The sequence below is a fragment of the Parasteatoda tepidariorum genome, chromosome 8 (genome assembly GCF_982258835.1).
Source record: "Parasteatoda tepidariorum strain Cologne lab strain chromosome 8, Ptep-v5.0, whole genome shotgun sequence".
Classification (NCBI taxonomy): domain Eukaryota; kingdom Metazoa; phylum Arthropoda; class Arachnida; order Araneae; family Theridiidae; genus Parasteatoda; species Parasteatoda tepidariorum.
The window spans coordinates 17391668-17403244 of NC_141762.1; the positions used below are offsets into that span (position 1 = coordinate 17391668).

Consider the following 11577-nt stretch of genomic DNA (forward strand, 5'->3'; position numbering starts at 1 on the left):
GGGTTGAAATTTTATTTAAAAAACTGGAAAAAAAAGAAGATATAATCTTTTCATCGGCCCACACGATAATATCTTCTTTTTTTTCTGTTTTTTTTTTTCTTTTTTTTCCAGTTTTTTAAATAGAATTTCAACTTTTTCTTCTTCTTTTTTTTTTAAACTGTTTGTTATTTTTTTACTTTTTTTTAACTGTTTGTTATTTTTTTACTTATTATTTCCCCCTTTTTTCATATGTCTTTCAATTTTCTCTGTTTTATTCTTCATTTTGAACATATATATATATATATATATATCCTGTCGATTACTTCATCTTAAAACAACTGGGAAATTTTTTATTTAGTATCGTTTAGGTAAATTTTGATTCTCAGCTTGAATTTCTAACTATGTTTACATAGGGACTCTATACTAAACTGCAATGTTTCTTGACAATGGAGAAATATGCTGAGGGCAAACGAAGAAAATAGTTCCCGGCGCGATGTCTGTATTTCGAGGTAAATTACGCATTTCACAATAGAAATATGATAAGTTATCTTAATCCACACATATATAGCGTTAATTTGCTATAATTTTCTTAAAATTTTATATATTTTCAAATTTACGAGCGGCGCATCGCGGAATGGTATCTTTATTTAGTTATATTTCTTCTATATAACGACTGAACTTATTTCTCCTTCTTCCTCCGCCAGCCGTGACGTCATTGTCAAGAAACTTTGCATGCTAGTATAGGTACAATGACTCACACCTACTCCGTAAATCATTCATCATCAAGTGATCTTTAAATGAGATTTTACTGCTGGTATAAATTGCTATTATATAAGCTAATTTAATTTCAGGTTCTAATAGCAAGCAACCCGATTCCTGTCATTAGTACTCTTGCAGCTCTTCTTTTCGTATGTGCTGTCGCAGTAGCGTTCTTACCAGAAACAAAAGGCGCTGGATTAAAGGCACGTATGTATGAAAAACCCACGAGGCGTTTGTGTGCTTGAAACATCCTTCTGTCAAAAGCGAAAACAATCTGTTTTAATGCAAACTAAATACTACCCATTTATTTAAAAGTCTTAGAGCCATCGTCACAAAAAAGACCACAATTTTAGATATACATATTGTTGTGTTTTCGGATTTTTTTCCTTATATTTGACGGTTTGAAGCCGTTTTCTTGACAAAACGGTGTTTTTTATCCTTTTTCCATCCTAATCACAAACGGATTAAAAAGGTCATTTGAAATTCCAGTTTTTGTTACGCAGTTTATTATAACTTTATCTTTTCTACATTTATTTTATGATAATATTCTATACTTACTTTTATTTTTTAGAAATTACCTTATGGTTTTGAAAATCGTATAAGCGGAACTGCGATTTGATTTTACTGTCAAATTGATGCAAAATTGAAGCGAAATTATCATTATCAAAAACCATGAACCATAAACCCAATAAACCATTTGAGCTGCAGTGTCTCAGGGGACAGACCACATGCTTCCCAAAGAAGCGACCCAGGTTCGAATCCCCAGAAATTACTGGTCGATACAAATTTTACCGACATAAAATATTCACATCTGGAGAGAGCACAGATTTACTTTTCCAGTTGTGACTGAAATATACAAGCACTCTCGCAACTGCTCCTCGAAGGCCAGAGGTTTTCCCCAATTGCAAGATCAACAGCGTCACGGTGACAATGTGATCAGTATTGCGCATTATCTTTACTTTCAAGACAAATTAAAGCTCTGGTCTGAAGCAGAGAGGGCAACAAGCACCTACGAGGAATAGAGCCCCAGTCTTTATTACAATGACAATTCAGTGTTTTGCCACATTACAATCACGGCTCAAATGTTACAAACATCTCTTTATGTTACTTCACTGAATAAAAATACTACCAATGCAAGTTTAGTTGTTTAAAGCAAATTAATCACAAAAGTTACAAAAAAAATGATGTATAATTTTGAAGAACTTAGTTACCGAATATTTTAAGTGAAACTTAAGAGTGTAAGTTCATACTTAAGACAATTGTTAGGTAAGGGAATGTAGGAATTCATATGATGAAACTTGCAGTTTTAAATATTTCTTTTAAATACAGTACCGTCTCGGTACAGCAAACAACTAAAACAAAATATTTACTTATAATACAGCATAAGCATATTAGGGTAACATCATGCATCATCCAAACACGACATAGTGACGTAAATTATTGAAATGACATAGTGAAGCGATCACTACTTTCAACAATACATGCCTTTTACACAAATTCAGTAATGACATGCACACAGAATAATGTCACTTACGTTCTCTGTAAAAAAAAAAGAAAAAAAAAAAGACTTGTTACCAACACACGTCCGAAACTTAATTTTGCTAATTCAGTAATGCTCAATGAAGTAACAATACTATCCCAACAACAATGTTAAAATCACATACAAGTTTAGTGTACTTCAGGTAAGTTTATGCACAAATTGATTTTCAGAGGGAAAAATGCTTAGTAAACACTTCTTGATGTTTCTATACATTTTAAAGATGGCTTTTATTAGCGTCAAAGCTTATTACTGTCAATGGCAATTGATAAAATGCCATTGAAAAGTTTTTGCCTCTAAGCTCATCATTTGAAATCAATTTGATGTTTGGTTGCTTAAGTTATGAATTTATTAACTTTTCTACTATTTTCTATTTAGGAGTCAGTTCAACTTCAACCTAAGAGCAAGGATTGAAATTAACAACAATTTGTAGAATTTAACTGAGTATGATATAGGATTCGATGTTTTTCAAAAAGAAAATAGATGTATTTGTATAAATTTTTTTTTATTAAATAAATGTTAAAAGATAATTGTTCTGTGGTATTTGTGTTTTTAAATAGAAACAAAGATTTATCTAGTATTTATCATTTAACTTCCGAAAGAAAAGAAGAAGAGAAAAAAGAAAGAAAAAAGCTTATTTTTTCAAAATTGAATGGAGATAAAGCACATGCTTCGTCTTCCTTTTTTCTAAACAGCCCTCAAAAATTCCCAAAAGTTTTTTTCATTGTTAGTCCATAGAAAAATATTCTATAGACTATTTTTATTATTCCTTTATTCCTATTTTTTAAATTAAAGAGATAAAAGTAGTAAAATAGTATTCAATATTTATATATTACAATATTTATAATACAATCTACAAAACATGATGCAATATTACAATTACTACAATATTTTACTCCCAGCTTTAAGCCGTCAAACATATTCAAATTTTAACCATAAACTTGTTATTTTGAGCCACACTCAAAAAAGAAGGATAATGATGAATCAAGTCCCAAGAAGTTTCGAGAAATTATGTTTAAAAAACAATAAGTATATTTGACTAAATTTTGTCACATGTTTATACTATTTTTATTGCTGAATTAACTTTTCCTAACCGTAGATCATTTCTAATACAAATTTTATTAAAAAATATATTTTAATCAAAGCAAAAAAAATTTTTTTTTGGTGACAAAGCAAAATTTTAATGCCTAGTTACGTTATTTTTTTACACGGTTGCCATAAGCAATGCATTCGGGTCAAAATGTAATTTGAAAAATAAAATTCGCTCAAAAGGAATTTTTATTTACCAACAATTGAAAAACATACTTTTGGCTATAACTTTAAAGCTAGTTATCACTTTTTCAAAAATATTGTACACGGACTTTTATTAATGCTACCAATATTTAGTTAAAGTTTGGAAATGATCCAGTAAAAATTGCATTTTGTTTTGTTTTGAACATCCTGTGTCCCCTTAACTTATGCAGGAGAGCGGTGGAAAGTTTGGTCGGCTTATAGCATGATCTTTCGAAGCTCTGTGGCCAAGGAAAGTAAAAAAGCCACACTTTAAGTGCCTTGCACTCGAAACGAAACAATGATTTCAAAATATATATATATCATCTGTCTATGAAGAATTATCTAGACATTAGAATAGACAAATAACTTATTTATAATATTTTAAAAATTATTAAGCTTTTTTAAAAATCCCCAATTTGGCGATATTTTTCCATCTAGATGAAAATTATCAAAATCTCACTGTCTTATTCTCCGTTTATGCAAATTTTTATGAGTCCAGATAGTTCTGCAATGGAGTAAGTTTTTAAATTTTATAAAAATTGGACCACAAAAAGCTTTCCATGTTTACAAAACTGTTGCGTTTCTCCATATTATCAGTCTTGTGCCATTTTCAGAATGAGCATAGATAGCGCTACCTTTAGATAGGTTTAACTTGTCCTAACAGTCATGAGTAACTGTCGTAAACTCACAGCAGTTATGAAAATAGCATATTATCCGCAAAGAAGCTTCACTTCAATAAGGATGACGACGAAGCTTTCGAAAAACAACCATAAAGTTAATTTTACTTTTTGAGTATCATCACTCTATCTTCTTAAGAGAATTAAAAAAAAATTGCAAATTAATTCTCTTAATTTTAGTTAATTTTAATTAATTTTAAAAATTTTTCTTAATTTTAAAAAATTAAGAGAACTGAAAAATTCATTTATCTGATGACTTTTATGCAGAATGCAATTTTTTGTTATTTTTTTTAATAATTGAATAATCTACGATAAATAAAAATTTGCTTAAATATACAGATTTTCAATTCGTTAAAAATTAGGTAATTTTAACTGATAAAATATGAATGCAATCGGTCAAATAGTTTGGGGATATTAGAGTTCAAATAAAGCAGTATTTTTAAATTTTTATTTTGAGAAAAATATATGATTGATTGCACTTAAGTATTCAACTTTCAGGTTTTATCCTTTAAATTTTCATAATTTTTAAACGAAAAAAAATATTGTACAAGTTATATAATAATATTTGTTTAAATATAAATATAGTTGCTTTGACTGCAGCAAAAGCTTTGTTAATTTTCTGTTGAAGTTAAACTTCATCAAATATTGTTTTTAGAAAAACACTCTGTTCCTTGTGTTTAATTAATTTGACAGTGTCTTAAAATTGACTACGTAGACTGAAAAAATAAATATTAAAGATTCCCTTTTTAAGTGAAATACTTCTGTGAAATGTTCCGAGCGAATTTTTGGTCAAAAAAAGGAAATTTTCTCTCATTTGTTTGAGGATAAAATTTCTTCAAAAGAATTAAGCTTCGGTCATTTAGATTACATAGTTGATCCGAAAATATAGAATAAAATAAAAGGAACTTAAAGTAAAGAGAGCCTAATCTTTACCAAAAATTATATCCAGGAAACCTGTATGACCAGGAACACTTTTCCCTGCATCTACGGTCATACAGTGTAATCGGTTTTAAACTCAAACAAAAATATATTGTAGTTGTTGTTGTTCATTTACGTCGCACTAGAGCTGCACAATGTGCTATTGGCGACGGTCTGGGAAACATCCCTGAGGATGATCCGAAAGCACACCATCAAAAAATACAAAATAAAAAGATGACCTCAAATAAAACTCAAAAGACTTCGAATCAAATAATTAAGAAAACTCTACTATTATGTTTAATAAAAGGAAGATTTATTTACTCAACAACAAAATTATAGCATCGCCGTTTAAAAAAAAAAAAACAAATCTCTTAGTCAAAAAAACTATTATTTACATTCTAAATAGTCATCATAGCAACCACAAAACTCTTCTCGTTACCATCTATAAGCTAATACATAATAAATTATTGAACAAAAAAAAGGATGCGCATAAGCACATAATATTTCACATCCTCCCACCTAAGTTAACAACATTAACAAAGCTAACTTACATAGCTTAAAGATATATTATGTTAAAATGACACTTTACAAGAATTTGAAATAAAAATTAAAGTTCTAAATCACTATGGAGTTTTTATAAAGATAGTTTGTCAGGTTTTCTAACAGCTCGTCCACTCCTAGTCACAACGGGAATTTTTGCAAAGCTCTTATCTTTCAAAGAAACTGGAATGTTGTCCTTTCTACTGTTATTGGTAATAAATTTCTCACACTTAGCAACTGGTAAACTTTCACTGGAAGAAATTTCTAAAGGATACACCCTTTGTACTGCTCTGATTAGCTCTCCTTGTTTAGTTTTCATTCTCACTCGGCGTACAACTCCATCAGTACCCGGCATTGTTTCCATCACTTTTCCGAGTGGCCATAAAATCCTTTTCTTGTTATCATCTCCAATGATCACAATATCACCTACTTACAATGGTTGAAAGGTGTTCTTTTTCTGCCTAGTACACAGGGCGCCTAAATATTCTTGACGAAACCTTACTCGAAAAGCTTCTCTAATTGTTTGTAGGTATTGTATTCTCCTTCGCAGATGATTGGGATCAGTTTTGGTTTTGATGTCCGGAACAAAGCTGGGTTTTATCTCTTTTAGGAAGTCTGCAGGTGTAAGAGCAGTAAGACTGGCGTCAGAACACACAGTTGTCAAAGGTCTCTCGTTCAAAATGGCCTCACAGTTGCATAAAGCTGTTTGCATTTCTTCATATGCTAAACTCGCTCGACCTAAGGTTTTCTTCGGCAGACCTTTCATCATTCCAACAAGCCTTTCCCAGAAGCCTCCCCACCAGGGAGCACTAGGAGGTATGAATTTCCAGGTAATCTGCTGATCCCTCGCCTTAACAAAAACCTGTTTAAAATCAATGCAAGATAATGCCTTTGCACTCCCTGTAAAATTCATTCCGTTATCGCTGTATACAATCGAAGGTTTTCCTCTTCTACAAACAAATCGATGGAAACATAGTAAAAATGCCTCAGTTGATAGTGATGTGACTAATTCAAGATGCGTAGCTCTGTAAACGGCACAGGTAAAAATGCATATCCAGGCCTTTGAATTGTCTTTCAAAATCACAGGACCAGCAAAGTCCACTCCCGTTACTTGGAAAACAGCTGCATCTTGAACTCTATCAGCTGGTGGTGATGCAGTTGGTGGATCTACAGGTTTGACAGAAAAACGCTTGCAGATTACGCAAGATCTCAATATAGATTTTACCAGCATGTCCATTTTTCTTATGTTCAAACAGTACTAAACGTTTTACTATAGAATTCTCTCCAGGTAAAATAGCAGGTGTTCTAAACTCTTCAAAATCGTCTCTTTTATATACAGTTGTTTTTAATCTATAGATTCCACTCTCTCATCAATAAATATATCTAGAGTTTTAAGGCGTTTATCTGAAACTCCTGTAAATGACTCCTGCTGTATTAAGTATACAGTAGTTTTCTCAGCTTCTTCTAATTCCTTAACAGAAAGATCTCCTTTTCTTCTTTCTTCATTTTTGCAATTAAAAAGAAATCTCTTCACCCCTGCCATAGTATGTACAATTTTTCGATAGTCAGAAATATTAGAACTCAAAAAATTAGTCACTTCAAAATTTATCATTGAGGTTGTGACACCTTTTCTTTTCTCACAGTTTACTTCCTCCTCATTAACGACATCTTCAGACGAAGGCCACAAATACAACATATTCAGGATAACTAGCCTTTTTTTCCCTTATTTCATTCAAAACATTCATCAGAAGGTATTTGATAGTTGAGGACCGCAAAAATGGGCTACAGGTTACTCCAAATACTACCCTGAAATGCCTGTAAATCTTCAAGCCTGTATCACTAAGCCATAAAAATCTTAAATAATTCCTATCAGTTTCAGTAAGTCTGATTTGTAAGAAGGCTTTACGTATGTCTGAAACGACACCAATTCTCTCAGTCCTAAACCGCATCAAAATGCTTGGTATCAATTCAATAAGATTTTCACCCTTCTCTAAGCAATCATTTAAACTTGGAAAACCTTTGGCCTTACCTGAAGCATCAAATACGGGTCTAATTTTGGTAGTGCTATTCGATTTTATAACTGCACGATGTGGTAGGTAGTGTACATTTTCCTCACAATTATCCTTTACTTCTTCTATTATTCCCTCCTCCATCCATTCATTAAAAACTTGCTCATACTCTTTATAAATCGACTGCGATTTAAGGCGGTTGACAGTCGAATTCAATCTTTTATACGCCAGGTCATTGTTGGTTGGCAATGGAGGATGATCTTCCTGCCAAGGCATGCTAACCACAAAACGGTTTTCTACATCTAGTCTGATTGTCTCCAAAAAGTACTCTTGTGTAGCTCTTTGCAACTCTGCCTGCACTTTCTTCGCAGATGGATCTGTGATTCCCAAAACATCCAATGACCACAGTTGATTCACTGATGCTTCAGTTAAAAGCAATGAAAGAGAAGAATTTGTCGTCACAGCAATATCATTTTTCGGTATCTTCCCCATAAGAGTCCACCCTAGATGTGACTCAACGGCAACAGGACCTTCAATCAAACATTTTACATTGCCTGTGAAAAGCTTGCCGGCCACATCAGCTCCAAGTAATAATTTCACGTCATTAGATACTCCTAGAGAACTGTACTCAGTATCATTCACACAAATTCCATATTCATTCAACTTCTTTATCCATGGACCATATGGGATGCGTCTGACATAATCACAAATCACAGGTTGATCTAAACAAAGTACTTTGCAATTAAATTTGTTATCAATACTCTCTAAAGTAACTTTGTATTGAGAATGATACTTTTCACCTGATGATACACCTCCAAACAATTTGTGTACTAACATAATTTCTCCGCATTTCTCTATACCCAAATATTTGACTACGTCTCTCGTAATGTATGTTCTCTCAGAGCCTGTATCAATAATAGCTCTCACAAGTTTGTCTTTATTTCCATTTCTTATGCGCAGGACTAGAGTCTGTAATAAAACTTCAGAATGAAGAGACTGGCTAGTTAAGACGTTATCGCCAACGACACTTTCAGTTGCTTTACTCTCTGGGATTTGAGCTTCATTACTGGCGACAAATCCTCTACAAAGAAATATGTTGTGCTTTTTACCACAATTAAAACATGGTTTCCGTCTGCAACTTATTACTCTGTGGCCTGGTCGTAAGCATAAGAAACAACAACGTGATCTTGCAACAGCAGCTTCTCTATCATTTAAAATTATCATGAATATCCAATTTTTTGCATATTCACAAACCCAAGAATTGTGCTGGTTTTCACAAAAAAGACATTTTTTCCTTTCATGTGGTGAAGTAAGCAATTCAGAAGTGGAAGGTACCTGTGCAGATTTACCAAATTTTTGTTTCAACTGGAATCTACCGTTCGTGGGAATTCTTCGTTTCTCACTATCATCTGTACCTCTCACGAAGGATTGAGATGCCATGTTCACTCTCTCTTCAGCCTCTACTTCACCCTCTAAGAACTCTAGCAAAGTATCCAACTCAGTCTTGGTAATTGGTTCAGCTCCTTCAACATTTGGAATAACATGAATAATTGACCGTTTATTTATAGTCCGATATCTTTCCCACGCTTTGAGTGTTTCCTCCGGAATTGATGACTCGACTAGAGGAAACAACATTGCAGCATATTTTTCTCTTGTTACTCCTAACACCTCTAATGATCGAAGTTTTGATTCAAGTTGATCATAGAGTTTCGGCAGAGATTTCTCAGATTTGCTTTGTTTCTGTAATACTAAAGCTAATTACTCTCTCACATACACTTGAATCAACAATTCTTTAAGTTGATTAATTGCAGTTTTATAACTCTCTCCACTCGGTGGAAAACTCTTTAAAAGTTCATCAGCAGGTGATCCTTTTAACATGGATTGCGATAAATAAAGGAATATTATATAGGTCGCCAATATTCGGATCTTTGTCAATTTTCTCAAATTGGCACCAAAAACTGAGCCAGTTTTTCAAATTCCCATCAAAGCTTAATCTTTGGATATTGCAAATTAGTCGGACCAACAACTAAATGGCTAGTAACGGACATATTATGTTTTTCAGAAATAGAAGAAAGTAAAATTTCCAATTTAATATCAAAAACTTTAATTTTATCAATATAAGATTCGGAATCATCTATTTCTTTATCAATTTATTTTTCATCTCGAACTTCCGAAAACAATTCAGTTCTTAAATTTTCTTCAGATACAAGTAATTGCTTACCTTTTTCTGATATGATTTTTAATTTCAACAATTTCTCTTCATCGTTCATTTCAGTCTCAATTTTTGCAAAATCATTGCATGACTGAGTAAACAATCTACGATGCTGTGTTCTCACTTGTTTCAATGCTTCCATTTTCACTCAGATTCAGTAATAGTCGTTTTCTAAAATCTCAACAGAAATTCAAAGTCCTGTCGCGGACGCCATATGTCAAAAAATACAAAATAAAAAGATGACCTCAAATAAAACTCAAAAGACTTCGAATCAAATAATTAAGAAAACTCTGCTATTACTTTTAATAAAATGAAGATTTATTTACTCAACAACAAAATTATAGCATCGCAACAAAATTATAGCAAAAAGAAACAAATCTCTTAGTCAAAAAAACTATTAGTATTTACATTCTAAATAGTCACCATAGCAACCATAAAACTCTTCTCGTTACCATCTATAAACTAATACATAATAAATTATTGAACAAAAAATAGGATGCGCATAAGCACATAATATTTCACACCATTATAATTTTGATCTTCTGTAGAGGGGATGGCACCCCCGCTTCGGTAGCCCAACGACCTGCACGTGAAGTCGAGCACTTTACGGTACAACAGTTTAACGAGGACCAATACCTCACACCCTCGGTCCCTACTCAGAATGATCCAAGTGGTCGCCCATCCGCACACTGACAGCAGCCAATGATGCTTGACTTTAGTGATCTGCTGAGAACCGTGTCCTAACGATCCACTGTGGGACCAAAGCCCACTGTGGGACCACTGTAAGTCCTCTGTTGGACAAAAATTATTGGAGTGCTCAAAGAATGCAGTGTCCCGCAGTGGACTGATCGTTAAGACACGGTTCCCAACAGATCACCGAAGTCAAGCATCACTGGCTGCGGTCAGTGTGCGGGTGGGTGACCACTTGGATCAGCCTGCGTAGGGACCGAGGGTGTGCGGTATTGGTCCTCGTTAAACTGTGCTACCGTAAAGTGCTCGACTTCGAGCGCAGGTCGTCGGGCTACCGAAGCGGAGGTGCCATCCCCTCCGCAGAGGATCAAAATTGCGATAGCATGTCTTCGGATCATCCTCCGGGATGTTTCCCAGACCGTCGCCAATAGCCCATTGTGCAGCTCTAGTGCGACGTTAATTAACAATAACAATAACAAAGAATGCAGTGAGGAAACCATTTTGTGAAGAGATTTCTCATTTCGTAAATAGTCACGTGATTTTGGGACGATGTGACTGTCACGAGTAAGGAAATACAGTAAACTGTAAGAATTATCATTCCAAAATTATAGTAAAATAACCGTCAGTGTAGTTCGGTTGATATACATATTGATGATATTATGTTAAACTATAAACATGTCTATTTCTGTCTTCGCCTTCTCTGCTGTGGATTATTTTTATTTTAATAGATAATAACATATTTTTATAAACTGAACGTATAAACTATAAATTATATAAAACGCGAAGTATATTTAGTCTAAGTTTTTTCAAAGTTTACGGTACACAACTGAATTCTAAATATTGGTTTTTTCTAAAAAGTCTTTCAGGCAAAAAACCTTCAGATGTCATTGAGAATCATAGCTGATAATGAAGTAGATGTAATGAAGTAAACTGGCATAAGCATGCATATTGTGCTTATTACTTTGAAATTCTTTATTTATTTTC

At 33.2% G+C, this 11577-nt stretch overlaps 3 protein-coding genes across 4 annotated transcripts in view; 1 reads left to right on the plus strand and 2 right to left on the minus strand.

The window, feature by feature from the left end:
* The window catches only part of LOC107439093 (synaptic vesicle 2-related protein-like), a 38908-nt gene extending 36106 nt beyond the window's left edge, over positions 1 to 2802 (plus strand). Inside the window, exons 14-15 of one of the 2 annotated variants that reach the window (XM_087149906.1) lie at positions 831 to 941; positions 2654 to 2802. In XM_087149906.1, coding sequence (XP_087006032.1) covers positions 831 to 941; positions 2654 to 2689 — 147 coding nt within the window. In that variant the 3' untranslated portion in view covers positions 2690 to 2802. Of the gene's footprint in view, positions 1 to 830; positions 1051 to 2653 lie in introns of those variants that run through there. The other variant, XM_087149905.1, reaches the window with a different exon arrangement.
* A 3310-nt stretch (positions 2803 to 6112) lies between these two features.
* On the minus strand, positions 6113 to 6919 carry LOC147805761 (uncharacterized). The gene has a single exon (XM_087149467.1). The coding sequence runs from the start codon at positions 6917 to 6919 to the stop codon at positions 6113 to 6115; it is 807 nt and encodes a 268-aa protein (XP_087005593.1).
* Positions 6920 to 7352: 433 nt separating this feature from the next.
* LOC122268977 (uncharacterized) lies at positions 7353 to 10045 on the minus strand. Its single transcript, XM_087149468.1, has 2 exons — positions 9913 to 10045; positions 7353 to 9439 (listed from the first exon to the last, which is right to left on the minus strand). The coding sequence occupies exons 1-2, from the start codon at positions 10043 to 10045 to the stop codon at positions 7353 to 7355; spliced, it is 2220 nt and encodes a 739-aa protein (XP_087005594.1).
* Between the last annotated feature and the right edge of the window lie 1532 nt (positions 10046 to 11577).